Below are 17,516 nucleotides of genomic sequence, written 5' to 3'. Positions count from 1 at the left end.
ATGCAAAAACAGAATTCCGTTACTATCAACAGCAACGCATCATGCTGTACCAACGCTAACATAATACTTTTGAAAAGGTAAGAACTGCATTAAAACTCACATGCACATCATAACAACAGATGTAGCCCTTTCATCTTGGAAAGATTAGGTACAGATAGGCTTACATATGGTTTAGATGTGATTTACTTATAATTTATTTATATATGTAGTTTATATAATTTATTTAGTTAGTAAAGTGAACACTGCGTAAAGAGATGCAAAGCATCACTTTCTATGGGGAGAAAAGACAGTTTGTCGACTATGGCAATAAACAGCGTTAATAGACTGTAATGTAATATTGAGTAACGCATCACAATTTCTTATCTGATGAAAGAGTGTGGGTGTGACGAATGCTTGCAGAACGTCTTATGCCCGACTTTATTATCCAGACTGTAGAGTTTGGTGGCAGAGGTGTAATGAGTTGGAGCTCTTCTTCTTATAGAGATTCAGATGTCTAGTTGTAGTGCGTGAATGGTAAAGGCTGAAGATATGCTCAAGTAATGAACATATCTTACATTGTGGTAAAACTTGACCAGTTTGTAAGGAGTTTTGATTCCAATCAAAAAGAGATTCTTCGGGTTGAAATGAAATATCTGGTGTTGGCCAGATTAATGCCCCCAACAGTCTGGTGGTCACGTTGAAAGAAGAAATGATTGAAAATACTTGGCTTACATTATCACATCTGGTGGATGGTGGAGAAAATGCGTGGAAGGATGGAAAGTGTGATCAGGACCAAAAGACAACCCTAAGGCTGAGATGTACGATTTACGTATTTCTGAAATTCACTTATTCAATATAATGTATGCAAAACTAATAGAGAGAATGAAAATTTAGTGTATACAAGTTTAGTAAGCAATTGAGGTCATGATATTTCGCTCAATGGCATGCTACGATATGTATAGCCCTATTATCATCGAATGTGCGGTTAAACTAACATATGTTTTACAGAATCCGTTAGTGAAATGATCATTTTAAACATGTTCCTCTTATTATTATTATGTGACACCTCTAATGAGTCCAGGGACTCATCGTGGGAAGACACTCCACTTTACTTCGCTACACCCATCTCTCCCACTACTTAACACTCCTACACCCAACAACCTACTACCATCAACGCCGTCTCACAATTAGATTACCACAATAATCTTCCTATTGATACAGTACGGCATCCTAAGTAGTAATAGGCTTATCCTTCCAGAATAATTAAAATGTCCTATATCAATCTGAATCTTTTTTTTCCCTGTTTTTACTCCTTTGTGTAAATTTTTTGGTACAGGATTATTTATGTTACCTTAGGTGTCTCTTAGTAAACAAGGTGTTAAACCAGCGATGAAAATCATCTATCGTTTTAAGGTTTCGCAAGGCAACCGTGTCACAGTAGAATTCAAACCCACAGACTAGGGTGACAATGATTACTTTAAACTTTCATTTGTATGTTTGTTTATTTGACTTTAAATAGAGATGTGGTCGATCATTTCACTAAAGGCAACGTGGTTCTTAGAACTGCGCAGCTAGACTTATTGTGCAGGTTTTCTTACTTTTTTTGAGATAAATATGAACAGAAATGGTGCACTGACATTGCAATAAAACTATGGGAGAGTTGGCAAAGAAAACTTACCTTGGACGGTCAATTGTAAATATAGGAGATCGTAGAATACCAACAGGAAATACTGCAGGAGAAAAAAAACATATATATATATAGAACGAAATTAAAAGACAAGAAACAAAGAAAACATATTATTTCTGGGCAGTCGTTATTACAGTCAGCTGTAATGACAGTGTAGTTTTTAGAAGCTGGTAGTTTCTAAGTTTCGATACAAGATTGTCAGATTGTGAAAAGCGAAACAAGTTATCTTACTTGCCGTTTGATACTATTTCTGCCTGCCTCATTACTGAGTTAGGGACTAAATATGAATAAATTAAAATAAAAAAATCATTCAACCAACAACTTAAAATAGTGCCATAGCTTTGATGATCATCTTTCCGTTCAGGGTTATTCAGGTATGTTTTTTTTTCACTCAATATTATTTTTAATAATGAATTGTAAAGTTGAACATTTAATTTTTAGCCTTAATGGCAGATCATATGGGTTAAATTCCATGTTCGTAAAGCTCAAGCTTGTTTTCTTACTATTATTAATCTTAGAGCTACACGGAAATAATTTCCAGAAATCCAAAACCATTTAAAAGCAACGGATATATATTGCAAAAATAAAAATTAAGAACTTCTTATGAAATAATATGACGCTCTAATATTGCATTGTACAGGGTGTTCGGGATAAATTTGACAGTTTCGTAAGGAAAAAGAAAATCTTCTTTGTATCTATTAAATTTAATGAATTGACAAAAAAACATTACAGGCAGAGTTAATTACAATACTATCAACAAGATTTACTCAAAATAACCACCATTAGCATCGATCACAGCTTCAATTCTGCTTCGGAACCTCGAACAAGCTGATGCTACAGTCTCCCTGGGAAGGGCCGCAAAAACTGTTTTAATTTTATCCATTAACTGGGCTTTTGTATTACTGGAAGTGCGATTGGTGTCTTTTTCAACTGCGCCCCATACAAAATAATCCATGGGGTTAAGGTCTGGGGAGTTTGGAGGCCAAACATTTGGACTGGTGAAGTCGTAGAAATTTTCAGACAACCATTTTTGACTTTTCCCAGAGGTGTGGCAAGGGGCCGAAGTAGGCCTGCTGCCATACATACGGCCTACCATTGGCTACCCTTGTTATCCAGGGCTTGACTACAGTTAGCAACTCCACGAACAAAGCCCGAATTCCAATGCCAGGGTTCTTCAACACCTGTTCCTGCAGATTTGCGAGGAATTCTGCTGTACGAACGCAATCAGATCGTCTGCTAGGGATCTTTCTTCTTGCTACATCCTCGTAGTCACCATTGCAAGTCTCTAGTTCATGCCTGATTGTTTTTACTGTATTCAGGGAGCATTGGGCAGCAGTCGTAATATCCTTATTTTGATGGCGGGCACGAATCATCATGATACAAGTTATTCTCTTCCATGATTCAGGTGGGTTCCAGCTATCCATCCTTTCTGACATCTTGTATATGAATGAAGAAGGGTCCAAACTTTTAAATGAAGAGAAGTGTGTGTTAATACATGTAACTTACGGAAAAATATAATTAATTATAAATATGTCAAATTTATCCCGAACACCCTGTATAACGTGTAAACAATTGCAAATGGTTGGCGTTAACACTATAATATAAACATACCGGATAAAAATTGTGGAATGTAAACTTTATTCCTTAATAAGGAGTTATATCGCCACCCGCTTTAATTATAGCTTAGATTTTTTATTTTATTTTTTATTTTTGGCATGCTGTCAATATGACTCATTATCACATGGGTATCAAGCGTATTCCACTCCATGCTTAAAAGATCCCTTAATTCCGCCAAATTTGCAGGGTATTAAATGTTTCTTCTTTACTTAATTTTTAAGTCAGGTAGACGCGTTGGGTTTGACAACGGCTAAGAGATTATTATAGATTAAGAGGTATCTCTTCGTCGATTTAGTGTGGTGTTATGGAAAGATGACGCTTATCTTGGTTTTTCTTCTAGACCTCCTCATGTAGCGAAAGGAAACAAGCGTTATATTTCCAGTGTGCATAGTCCTGCAGGCTTTGACGGTTCTAAGGAAATGGTCCAGATGAGTCTCAACATAACATGTCATGCAGTCCATTTGCAATCATCACATGTATGTGCGATAGGATTTAAAGAAAGGGAGATGCGTACGTTAAGCTGGATAGCACGGAGTTCTAATCTAAACCTTATAGAGCACTTTTGGGACACACGTCGGTTTTGTTCATCTCGAACCACATTATCGACAACACTCAAGCAGTCCAGTCGCTGAAATTGGGAAAACGAATTCTTACATCATATTTTAAAGACAAATTTGTGCGTGCCCATTCTTCCTTCAAGGCAAGGTTTCGTTTATTTTAAAAAATTTCCACTGCGGAAAATCTGGAAGAAATGCTAGCACAAAAGTGTAATAAATGTGCACTTCCTCTTCTCAGTGTAACAAACACCTAAAGCACGATTGAGAAACGTTTTAACTTTACTAAAAAAGTTATGAACATAACCCTTATCAATTTCCTTGAAACAACGTTTTTTTTATATTTTTTTAATTCATATTTATTTATGATACATCATTCACGAATTTTAATCAGCTTGAAAATTTGTGTGCTTAACTGTGTTAATGGAGATGATCTTATCATTATTGTTGCAGCATTTAGTGAAACATTCTCCAAAATTAAGAACTGTCGTTTTGTCTCAGTGCAGTGTGCAGAATTTGGATCATACATACCTATTTCTTATTCCTTCATTTTCAAAATTACCACAAGAAATATACGAGAGAAAAGCGCGTCAGTTGAATCCTTATATCAACTTATCAACTGACGTGCTTTTCTCTTTTCCAGAAAAATAAGACCTAAAACCTTCCCCTCTATGAGATCGGTTAACTGAGATTTACTTTCTCAGGAAGATGGTAAATGTGTCTTTACGATGTTCTGTTTCAGGACAATGACAATTTTTCCGTTGAAATATTCTTTATGTAGGAAAATTGCTCCTAAGCTTTTATACAAATGAAGGTCGCATTTGATCATGGTAATTTTTTTTCAACAACTTATACAAGTTGTTGAATAATTATGTGTCTGTAATTATTTTTTGTTTTGGTTATGTTTGCCAGATAATCAAAGCCGTTGGTAGTACGATTGTGGAACTCCTTGTCACGGTTACAGTTTTTGGTTTTTGTTTCAGTTCCCTATTTTGGTTTGAGTGCTGCGTGTTTTAATTACAGGGTGTTCGGGATAAATTTGACAGTTTCGTAAGGAAAAAGAAAATCTTCTTTGTATCTATTAAATTTAATGAATTGACAAAAAAACATTACAGGCAGAGTTAATTACAATACTATCAACAAGATTTACTCAAAATAACCACCATTAGCATCGATCACAGCTTCAATTCTGCTTCGGAACCTCGAACAAGCTGATGCTACAGTCTCCCTGGGAAGGGCCGCAAAAACTGTTTTAATTTTATCCATTAACTGGGCTTTTGTATTACTGGAAGTGCGATTGGTGTCTTTTTCAACTGCGCCCCATACAAAATAATCCATGGGGTTAAGGTCTGGGGAGTTTGGAGGCCAAACATTTGGACTGGTGAAGTCGTAGAAATTTTCAGATAACCATTTTTGACTTTTCCCAGAGGTGTGGCAAGGGGCCGAATCCTGCTGCCATACATACGGCCTACCATTGGCTACCCTTGTTATCCAGGGCTTGACTACAGTTAGCAACTCTACGAACAAAGCCCGAATTCCAATGCCAGGGTTCTTCAACACCTGTTCCTGCAGATTTGCGAGGAATTCTGCTGTACGAACGCAATCAGATCGTCTGCTAGGGATCTTTCTTCTTGCTACATCCTCGTAGTCACCATTGCAAGTCTCTAGTTCATGCCTGATTGTTTTTACTGTATTCAGGGAGCATTGGGCAGCAGTCGTAATATCCTTATTTTGATGGCGGGCACGAATCATCATGATACAAGTTATTCTCTTCCATGATTCAGGTGGGTTCCAGCTATCCATCCTTTCTGACATCTTGTATATGAATGAAGAAGGGTCCAAACTTTTAAATGAAGAGAAGTGTGTGTTAATACATGTAACTTACGGAAAAATATAATTAATTATAAATATGTCAAATTTATCCCGAACACCCTGTATCTCTACGATGTTTATTAATAGTGTTGGGCCTTTTTAATAGTGTAAACAAGTTTACATTCGTAGTGTTTTATTCATTTTGTGTAACTATAAAATGGATACATCTCCAAGAATGCGTTCAAAAATATGTAGTCTTTCTCAGCACACATCCATAACTCAAAGACAAATTGCCAATAAGTGTGGTGTTGGTTTGGGTGCTGTTATTGCAATTTTAAACAGCTGTAGGGAGACAGGTACTTTTCGCCTGATAGAAAAGTAAAATGTGGGCGAAAAAGGAAAACTAGTTATTAGTAATCTCAGGGGCTCACGTTGATGAGTACGGACATGGTGAACCAGAGATACCCAAGGTAGACCTTATCTTACTTCATACAATATACACTTGGAATATCATATCTGGAGACTGGTCTTCTACTCTTCTTTCCCTTTACTCTCTCTTACTTCTTACTCCCCCCCCCCAGTGCTATTAGAGCAATTCGAGGACGAGGGGGGGGGGACTCTTTCCTCTCAAACTGTAGTTTCCACTATCTACCAAAAAAGGCAAGCTTAGTTGTCTTAAGGTAGAAGACCCACCACTAGGATACCTATCGTCATGCTAGTCACTTGACATAGAGAAACACACATTACTTTCAAGTCTCAACGAAATCCAAACCGGACAGAAACCGGAACAGACCAATATGGTCTATACCCGTAATTAGTGCTATGATGATGATGATAGTTATTAGTTAGCAAAAGCAAAATGAGTCCAAGATTGTCTATTGTAGATTTAAATAGAGACTTGGCAGTTAGTAAGATTAATATTTCTGACATGACGGTCCATCGAAGATTGTTGGAAGCAGGTTGGACTGTCCATAGACCAAAAAAAGAAACAACTGTTGACGAAGGCTATGAAAAAAAAAGGCTCCAGCTGGCAAAAGTGGACAAATATTAGACTGTTGAGATGTGGAAGAAGGTCATATTCTCATATGAAAGTCATTTCTTTGTCCAAGAAGAGCGAGTACTACCGTATGTTCGCAAATCAATGGCTAAGATGACTTCTTCCGCCCACCTTCAACAAGCTTCTAAACTCCTAGCTAAAATAATATTCTTGAGCTGTTGTATAATGACGACCCAGTGTCACTTGTGCCTGTTGACGGTATGATGAAAAGTGACCAATACATAAAAATATTGGAGAAAGGAATGGTGGTCCCACAGATCCAGAAAGACAAAGCACTCATCTTTCATTAGAATCTCGTTCCATGCCACACTTCAAAAAAGTGAGAGCTCCTCACAAATTACAACATCCAACTGCTTTATTGGCCAGGTAACTCATGACACTAACCCAATATAAAATGTGTGGGCCATAGTGAAAAGAGGCCTGGAAAATTAAGTTGTGATACTTAATACAATCCATCATAAATTATGGTTTCGAAATTCAGAAATAAGAAAATGTGTTATACGTGGTAGAGTTCATGCCTAAGTAATTAATGAACTTATTAGGAACAAAGGAGCACCGATTAATGAGTAGGTGAAGTTGGAGTTTAATTTTTTACTTATTCTCTTGAGAAATTGAAATTGTTCTTTATAATGTGAGTGCTCGGATTAATTTTTTTGCTGCTGCACGCGCGCGCGCGCGCACACACACACACACACACACACACACACACACACACACACACACACACACACACACACACACACACACACACACACACACACACACACACCTTATAGGGCTAATCACCTTATCCTCGATACAGTAGCGGTTAAGTGAACAGAAAATCCTCAACACAGCAAGGTAAAAAAAAGAGGAGGGAAGGAATAATAATAATAAGAAGAAGACATGTATATCTCAATGGATTCAGCATTACCTTTCAGTCAGAGGGGAAGAAGGAAATTAATTATAAGATTAAAGCACAGAAAAAGAAGAAGAAGGTAGTATTATTGAACATATTATTCATAATTTATCTAAACACAAGGGAATAAAAATGAATAAAATTATTCATTTTTATTCATTTTAGTTTGAGCAAAGAAAATCATAAGCAACGTTTGAGGATAAGTATCCATCCACCATCACTGCAATGTGCGTGCGTTCAGATAGTGTTAGATGCTTTCGCGCCAAACTGGATTAAATGCTTAAGAGATATCACGAGCAAGCATTTCAGATTCCCCATACATTTTCATGGCATTTTTCCAAAGGTGAGTAATATAAGTAAGGTGATCCTCTGTCGATCGACAGTGGTAGAATCGAAACTGTCAATCGCTTGTTGGTGGAGAGAATTCAAGGTAGGGTAGGTTTGAAAGATCTCATCTTTTTTAAAAAAAACAACAATTTAGCGCAAGGTAATAGCTCATGATATAAAAAAATAAACAAACGCATATGATAATAAAAAAAGTGAAATCACAATAGCTAGATACAGAAGCGACACCCCCAACTAATCGTGTTGCAGGTTAATCACTCATGATGAATTCGCCGCTTCCGAACCATGACATGTTGCTCACAGGCATCAGTGTTATTGATTTGTATCGATGCACATGGGAGGAGTGCAGGTGGATGATAAAATGTCATAATAAAAGCTGTTTTTTTTATTCCTTCTTATTTACTATTCATAATGAATACTCATTTTCTGAACTTCACAGAAAACCTACCCTAACAAAAAGGCGAAACACATTATTATTATTTGACACCTCCAGGGAGTCCAAAGACTCATCGAGTAAGAGTGTGCCAACAGCATCGAACGATTGGTCCCCTTCCAACTACTAACCGCGCTCAAACTTATTTAACTGAGCCACTAGCAGCAGAGACTCTACGAATCGACCAACCATTGCCGGCAAAGGCGAAACACATTCGAAGGAAATTATTTTTCCCGAGTTTTATTTTCTATTAAACAAAAAATAAAATCAGTAACCTCATTAAGCCTTTTTTAAAAAAAGCCTAAACTTTTTTAAATACCAGTAGGGACTATTACCTGAGGCTTAAACACATGCATTATATTAAACGCTTATTAGATCAGGATTGAAAGAAAAGGTGGCATCTTAGCTAGGAATGGGTGGTTCGTGTTGCGGGTTGACGAAACAAAAAGAGAGAGTTAGATAAGAATTGTAATTCTGTCCTTATTGCGAGGGATTCTATAAATATATGCAGGGCCGGCAGAAGCGGGCATGCGATGCATGCGTGCGCCGCTACGAAGGGGGCGTCGCCGGGGCACGGTTCATAAGTTAATTTTTAAGAAACCAAATTTTTATCATAAAAACAAAAAATTCTTAGAATGGTCAATATTAAAATAAATAAGGCCGGATACACCGAATAAAAATTTTAAAAATTTGTCTATTGCCGCCTCATTGATCAGCCGGCTGTTTACAATTTGACAGCTAGAGCAGGCTAAATGCTTGCCTGCAGAATGTTGTGTCTATTGCAGTCTATCTAAAGTGAAACGGTGAACGGTTTTTTTTCGCAGAAACGAATTTTCGTACAAAACATTTGTTGCTAGTTAACCAGTCATCTCGGTAGGCTACTGACAGTAGTGCAGTGCGGACTATTATTTCATCTCTGTGTCGTGTTGTGTAATAATTTCTTGTGGGTGTAAATTAGAAATGGAATCAAAAATTTTAAAAAAGTTATCCAGTGCACAAAATCGTAAGCGTCATGCTACGAAAGAAGCAGATATTAAGAAACAAACTGGGGCTCTTAATAAATTTGTTAAAATATTAAAATATTCTGATGCAGATTGTAACCAACTCGATACATCAGAAATCAGAGTTGAAGAACGATGCACATCATCCAGTTTTCAAGAAAGTACTATTGCAACTATTGAACAAGATAACAAGATGCATGATTTAAGTGAAAAACAGTTAGGAGAATATTTAGTTGTAGTTGACCACGAAAGTAACACATTGTTAGTCTCTGTAAATTTAGAAGATCCAGGTGAATGGGGAAATATTGATGAAAAATTACAAGTTGTTTTAAATGAAATGGGGCATGTTCAAAAGAAAATATAATATATCCTAGAGATACATATGGTCGTAAATTTGGCGACACGTATTATAATAGAAAAATGGAAAACGGAGAGCTCTTTCCAAGAACATGGCTGATTTATTCCGAAACTTTAAATTCTGTTTTTTGCTTTTGCTGCAAACTTTTCGCACCTACTGAATCAAGTCGTCTTGTAGAAGGTTATAACGATTGGAGAAATGTTAGTACAACTCTGCATACACATGAGACTAGTTTAAATCACATGAAAAAAATTCTTAAAATGGAAGGAACTTGATAAAATTTAAAAACTAAAACTACTATTGATTGCCAGATTCAAAGCATGAATGAAATGGAAAAGAAACATCGGATGAGTGTTTTAGAACGCTTGATTGAAATTATAAAATTCCTTGGAAGCCAAAATTTAGCTTTTCGCGGATCATCTGATAAGTTATATAAAGGAATAACGGCAATTTTTTTAAAATTAATCGAACTGTTTGCAAAGTTTGATCCCGTTATGGAAAATCATGTTGAAAGTGTCCTACTACAAAACAATAGAGTACACTATTTGAGTAAACACAGTCAAAATGAAATATTGGAAACTTTAAATAATCAGGGATACAATTTTATTATCAATTCGAAAATCTAAATATTATTCCATAATTTTAGACTGCACACCTGATGCAAGTAAAACAGAACAAATGACCATTATTATTCGCTTTGTTTCCTGTGACAATGGAGTTGTCAAGATCAGGGAAAACTTTTTAGGTTTTGCAGATACTGTATATCAGATTCCACAGGACGTGTTTTATGTGCAACAATAATGGAACAACTGGAAAAATGGAACATTCCCATTGAAGACATGCGAGGTCAAGGATATGACAATAGGGCAAATATGAAAGGGAAAAAATATGGGCTCCAAAATTTGCTTTCGGAGAAAACTCCTCGAGCTTTTTACGTGCCATGTGCTGCTCATACTCTAAATATAATCATTAATATAAAATCATTAATATATAATCATTCACTTTGGCTGCATCAGCCAAAGTGAATGCAGATACAAATAGTTTCTTTGCAATTATTCAAGAAATATACAATTTTTTTTTCATTCTCTTACAAACGTTGGGCAATCCTTTTAAAGTTTGTAAAAAAAAGCCATCATAAACGTGATGGGAAAGTACAATTAATGCAACAATCTCTACGATATCAGTTAGGAGAAATTTATGATGCACTTTTTGAAATTTTAAATAATGAAAATTTTAATAAAGAAACTCAGCATGAAGCACAAACATTATGTGCTAAAATAAAGGACTACAAATTTATTTGCTCTCTTATAACTTGGTATGATTTACTTAACAGAATAAACCCTGTGAGTAAAATGCTTCAAGACAAAAATATGAACATTACACTTGCTTTAGAATCAATCGAAAACTTAAAAATATTTTTACCAGAGTATCGATCAGATACAAATTTTAAAGAAGTTCTAAAAACGGCAAAAGAACTGAGTGAAGAGGTGGACGGAGAACAAGAATTTAAAACTAGTACGGAAGTTCGACGACGAAAGAAGACACGACAATTTGACTACGCGCATCATAACGAAACGCCACAATCGCCAGAAGATAAATTTAGAGTGAATGTGTTTTATACACTTCTAGACATTGAAGTGTATAGAACGTTTTGAACAATTAAAAACATATTATGATAATTTAAATTTCTTGTATAGACAAATTAATAACGAAGATTTACGAAGCAATTGTGACGATTTAGAGATTTTCTTGAAGGACGGCGACAATAAAGACGTAAATGCAATAGAACTATATGACGAGTTATGCTTTCCGGGATATTTTTCTGAAGGATAATTTAAATATTCAAAACCCTTTCGATATTCTTAATTTTATTGTGTCCAATAATTTATCTTTCCCTAACTTTTCAATTGCTTTAAGAATACTATTAACCTTACCTGTTAGTGTGGCGAGCGGTGAACGTTGCTTTTCCAAGTTGAAATTTATTAAAACCTACTTAAGAACAAGTAGGTCACAAAAAAGGCTTGTTAGTTTGGCGTTAATAGCTATTGAAAATGATATATGTGCGGAATTAGACGTTAAGACCATTATTTCTAATTTTGTGAATATGAAATCAAAAACCCTAAAATTTTAATTTAAAAAGTTTCAAGTATATTTATATAATTTAATTTATTTTCTGTTATTCTGTAAAGATGTTATTTTCTGAATACTTATATTAAATGTTCTAATTATTTCTGAATTCTTTTCTTATTTTCTCATCTATCTTGAGTTTCTTTTATATATTTTCCTAAAAGATAGTTTCACTTATAAAAATTATTAAAAAATTTTTGCAAGTTACTACGAATTTAGTTACTAAGAATACTAAGTTACTAAGAACTTGTAAAATGCAAGAATTTTTTAAATTTAAACTTTAGTTGAAATAAATTTTAACTTTAATTAAAATTCATTTTAATTTTGTTAGCGATTCGGGTCGGTGAGAAGGCTTAATCCCTGTATCATTATATTCAACGATTAAAGTGAAGTGGCGTTATCAAAATTTGCTTTAAAATTTGAGAATTTTTTGAATATTCGGGTTTTTAACGATTATCCTGCCTAGTCAATACCCCCGGTTCGTTACATTTAGCGAACCAACGTGTGGCTGTTCTGTAAAAATTTATTTAAGAAATTTCAAATAATTTAAATTTTTATTATCATAAAAGAACCACACACGCCCGGATCGTTACAGGGGCGCTTAGATAGAAATTGCATGCGGGCAGCAAAGACCCTAGCGCCGGTTCTGAATATATGCTAGGGTGTGGTCATAGTACTATGTAGCATTTTTTGTTTCAGATTTTGCTATGCTTCTTGTTTCAAATGCACTAATAGGTTTGTGGGTTGGAGTGGGAGGATCTTTTGCTTTCTGCAATTGCAGTAGTCTAGAGAGATAGGGAAGCGACGGTCCCTAAGGTGTTCCATTGCTCAACGTATTTTGTAAATGTTGTTATAGTGGATGCGGTTTTCTATTCGAGTAGATTGGGACTTGCTTTCTATGATGTGCCATTTATACCTGTATTTGCATTTGAGTCACGTTTCACAATGCTGGGATTTATGCTTGGCCTTCTGAGATATTTTGCTACCGCTAACTTCCAAGTAATATATTCAGGGTGCGCACATAACTCTCTTTCATCAACATTCTTAAGTTTATCTTTTTAGGTGCTTGGCACTATGCAGCTGTTTCTAGAAATGTTGTGTACTTTCGTACACAATTTCATAAAAATCGAAGAAACAAAGCAGCTCTATCGACACACACACACACACACACACACACACACACACACACACACACACACACACACACACACACACACACACACACACACACACACACACACACACTGTTTCTGGTCTCAAAGGATGCGTCTCGTTGGTGCTCAGCAATAATTTAATAATTTAATAATTTAAACCAATACTGTTAATAATGATGTTTATTAACATCTTAGTAATTAATGTTAATAACAAAGAGATAATTAATTTATCTTGGGATGAATTAAGTACTTATTTACGGTAGCTTCTAAGGATTATACAAGAGAAAGATGCAAAATGCAATGAGACTGCTCCTAAGATGAAGAGTGTTGCTTCATAAAGTTTAAAAACCATGAAGTAAGGTGACCTTATAAATCCATGAGTGCATTTGTACAAATGGATGTACTATTTGTACAAATAAATATGGCTCTCAGTGATAATGAAATCATTCATCTTTTCAAAGAATTTTGAGAATAACCATCATTGATCTGTATATGTGTATAATGAATTCCACAATCGATAGTCTCGATAAATCATTCTTAGGATGTAGTTGTTGCAAGCCTGCAAACGTATGCTTTCAGATCGTTTTGAAATATGCAGTGTATCTGTCGCACCAACCAATACGGATGCTATCAGTCATTGCACATTTAAAAATATTCTGTTGAGAGTGCTAAAGAATAGCCATACTCAAAGAAAATAATCTTCCTTATACTAAAGATACTAAACAATATTCTAACAACATACTAAACAAATTCACACCAAACAAGATTTTAGAACAGGCGAATTCATTTAACTATCTAGGGCGTATGAAATGAAAAAGATATAAACCTAAAAATTGCGAAATATTTAAAACTATCAGGTGTAATTAACTCTATATTTAAATCTAACCTAGTTCAAAAACAAACGAGACTAAAAGTATACAATATCTTAGCTCTACCAGTCCTATTGTATGGAAGTGAAATCTAGACAATAAAACAAAAAGAAATACGAAGATTGATAACAGCTAAAATGAAGTTTATGTGCAAAATATACTCTATTTGATCTCAAAATAAATGAAGAAATTATTAAAGAATTAAACCAGGAACTAGTAGAAAAAATTTGAAAAAAATATAAACATAAATGAAAACAGAAAAATTACCAAAAGAAGCCTTAAATTACAAACCATTAGGAAAAAGAAAACCACGGCCTTCAAAGAGATTCAGCGATGACTTCTAAGGCCGGAACAGGCCACTCTAAGCCTAAATCCTTAAAAAAGGATGATGACGATGATGATTGTTCATACTTTTAATACACCCACAGGTAGTGTTAAAAGTAAGAAGAATGAATAATATAGGTAGTGTATTAGATACCACCTTTACCTCATTCAGCAGAGAGCAGTCACACTGATTAATACATTTGTCTTTACCAATTCACTTCATTCCTATATGCAAAGGACTTCTCTTTGCCTCGTTTACAGATTCTTCCATGGTCGTTGTTTATACGAATAGATAAATTTCCTCTTTCCACTTTCCTCTACACATGTTAAAATACAGGTTGCAATCTTTTTTTTTTTTTCCAGTCATCATTTTACAGGTTCATTCTTGCTAAAAGCGACTGATACCTTTTGGGTGGAAAAACATTTGAATTTCATCTATCACACGAATAACATATAACTGAAGTTGAGTAGATTGATTTTGAGAAACAAACTCGCTACGAAAACACTCGCTCGATGGTAGACATAAAATAGTCTTTGTTGCTTCCGCATGACAATTAACAAAAGTTAGCAATCTGCAGGCATAAACATGCCAGTAACTTCCTCTTTAGTGTCTAACCCTTGTTTCACTCATTGCGGTGATTATATCTGCTTAAAATTACTGGACAGCAACTACAGCCATGACATCAGTATAATATGTGTGATTTGAGGGAGTAAGCTTTCGCATTTTTGGGAGTGAATTTAGTCACTTCTGGATAACACCGGCTAACTCACCTTCAACCGAAGGGCAAATGTCACGTCATCCTTCCGACTGCGCAATCTTACCAAATATGCTTTAGGATACTAATTTGTTCACTTCGGAAGCTATATAAAAATAAAAAGTTATTGTGATTTGCTATCACCATCATCACATTCCTGATACGTACCATCAAGGGGGGGGGGGGTAATATGACGAAAATTTTACATCATTAATGACTTCCAGTCGACAATTTTTTCCCGAATTAGATTGCTATCTATCAGGATTCCATAGGTACCTTTAACTATTGATTATGGTTTGCTTGTATGTAGCAAATATTGACAAGGAAGCATAAATCTGGGTTTTAATTGCGGAGATTTGTAAGCAGCCATTGTTAATAACTGCTAACATACACGCCCCATGTGTTTGGTGTAACGTTTCATTTGAATTTTGATAATATTTTGCATTCAATTATCTTTAATCTGATACTTTAGCTTGTTTCTGTTCTGTTTTAAGCTGCTTTGTTGCTTTTTTTGTGCCCAGGCGAAGCCAACAGTCAAGTCGGCGAAACTAGTAAGCTACATCTCTGTACAAATCTCCGACCAATTAAAAACCCAATTTTATATGTTTCTTTGTTAATATTCAGTGGTCGAAAATAACATTATCATGTAGCAAATATAATGGGATATCTAAGAGCAAGTGGAAAATTTACTCCTGGCGCTAATTTATAAAAATTTAAGTAAACACATTCGAATTTTTTTTTATCAGTCTTGAATGCAATGACAATTGCTTACTTGCTACTCAATTATTTTTATATCTTTTGTATCAAAGATTAATGCTTTTTTGTTTGTCTGCATATCATACCTCACATGCAAGACTATACCACCAAATGCATAGCTACAAACGTCTGAATACAAACGTCTAAGCAACTGCAAGAGTTTATTCTTTGCTTCTTTACGGTTTTCAGCTTAAACCTACAAAATTAGTCTATTTAAATAAGGGGATATTAAATCCCACATTTTATGGGATATTAATTCCCACAGGGGAATTAATTTTAGAGGATATTAATTTCCACATGTAAAAATGTGTTTTTACATTATGGAAAATACCAAGAATAGCGATCAGAACTTTACCACCTTTGCTCCGAGTTTGTACTACGTACTAGGACTACTTGCATTAGCTCACGCTAGTAATCGCCGATACTTTTATAGTTTACTATATTCGGCATGAAACTCTCTGATTCCAATCTTTGAGTTTCTTATTCGGTTTTAAAACAATGTGGGATTTAATATCCCCTCAATTTAAATAATGTTTATATCGCCGAAATGAAGCCTATTGGCTGTTTATATTTAAATAAAATTAGTCTAATTTTGTTGTAGTAGTTTATTAAATTATTTTACATTTAAACAGTTACAGCACTAGCAGAAAAATGCTTGCTCACTCTTTTAGTGCTGCATAAAAGTAGAGAAAAACAACACACGTGGCAAAGCTAATGGAACGTTGCACTTTGCTTAAATAAAATGAAAGAATTAGGCGCAATCAGATGTGTTCGTACTCATTGTTATTTAGCCAAAAATAATAAACATCAGAATAAATGCTGTACAGTAGAAGGTAAAATTCAGGTTTCGTGATATTACATTTAATAGAATTCATCTTGTGCGATGAGATGAAAACACGCAAGATGAGCGAATGAAAGGAAGGGGGTGACCACTAAAAAGTCTCAGGAGGGCTGCGTGCTGTTCAGTTGTATCATTACTCTAAAGTTGTGCTGCAAGAATTATTGGATTTTTGTTGTTCACCAGTAATTTCATGTTATATGATAGCCATAGGGCTAAATTTATGATTTGAACTGAGAAACTCGTGACGTGGAATGTGTACAACGGTAAGCATTATTCCTCTAATTCACATAAATCAGTTATGAATAAATACATTTCGATAGTGTGGCAAGCACAGATTTTTCTCTCTCACGAAACAAATTTTTATCTGGTTCATGAGAATGAAGTAATATTTAAGTACAGTTTGGAAAATATTTAAGGATCAATTTCTTAAATAATGTTACTCTTGAGTGGGTGGTCGAGAAAATGTGATACTCTGTGATTAAGGTAAGGGTGTGTCAAATGAATTTACAAAGAAATGGAAGTGTTTTATAAGAAAATGTTTTCAATTAATAATGCAGCATTGGTATTAATTTAAGAGTCATCGACAAAAAAACAACAACTTTGGAATATAAAATATTCATGCTCGTCATAAAACTGAACTGGATTACAACAGCGACGACTACACTCACAAAAATAACTTATTTGGAATTAAAAAAAATTGAATCTAAGATTACAAATATGTTATTTTTATGTAGTATGTATAGTTAATGTTATTATATGGTTAATGTGTTACGAGTTTTCATTGGAAAGACTGTTTTCAACATGCCACGAACTGAGAGATAGTCGTGGTTTCGTGTTTATTGGTCAGCGTGTTCAACTCTGTACTGCTAAATGCAACGCGTGGTTTATCGAGCATGTTTGATAACTATCACATTCTCTATTTACTTCTTTACTAGCACCAAAGTTGAGA

At 34.9% G+C, this 17,516-nt stretch overlaps 1 protein-coding gene across 1 annotated transcript in view; it reads right to left on the bottom strand.

Annotated features, from left to right (window-relative positions):
* The window catches only part of LOC150105390 (neprilysin-1-like), a 236,076-nt gene that overhangs the window by 17,475 nt on the left and 201,085 nt on the right, over positions 1 to 17,516 (bottom strand). The window contains exon 16 of the mRNA XM_090393948.1: positions 1,658 to 1,709. Within this exon, the coding sequence (XP_090250074.1) occupies positions 1,658 to 1,709 (52 nt within the window). The remainder of the gene's footprint in view (positions 1 to 1,657; positions 1,710 to 17,516) is intronic.

The sequence above is a fragment of the Typopeltis vanoorti genome, chromosome 6 (genome assembly GCF_054136105.1).
Source record: "Typopeltis vanoorti isolate ZY-2024b chromosome 6, IOZ_Tvanoo_1.0, whole genome shotgun sequence".
NCBI classification, from domain to species: domain Eukaryota; kingdom Metazoa; phylum Arthropoda; class Arachnida; order Uropygi; family Thelyphonidae; genus Typopeltis; species Typopeltis vanoorti.
Note: the sequence above shows the minus strand (reverse complement) of the source record. Positions and strands in the feature narration are given on the sequence as shown.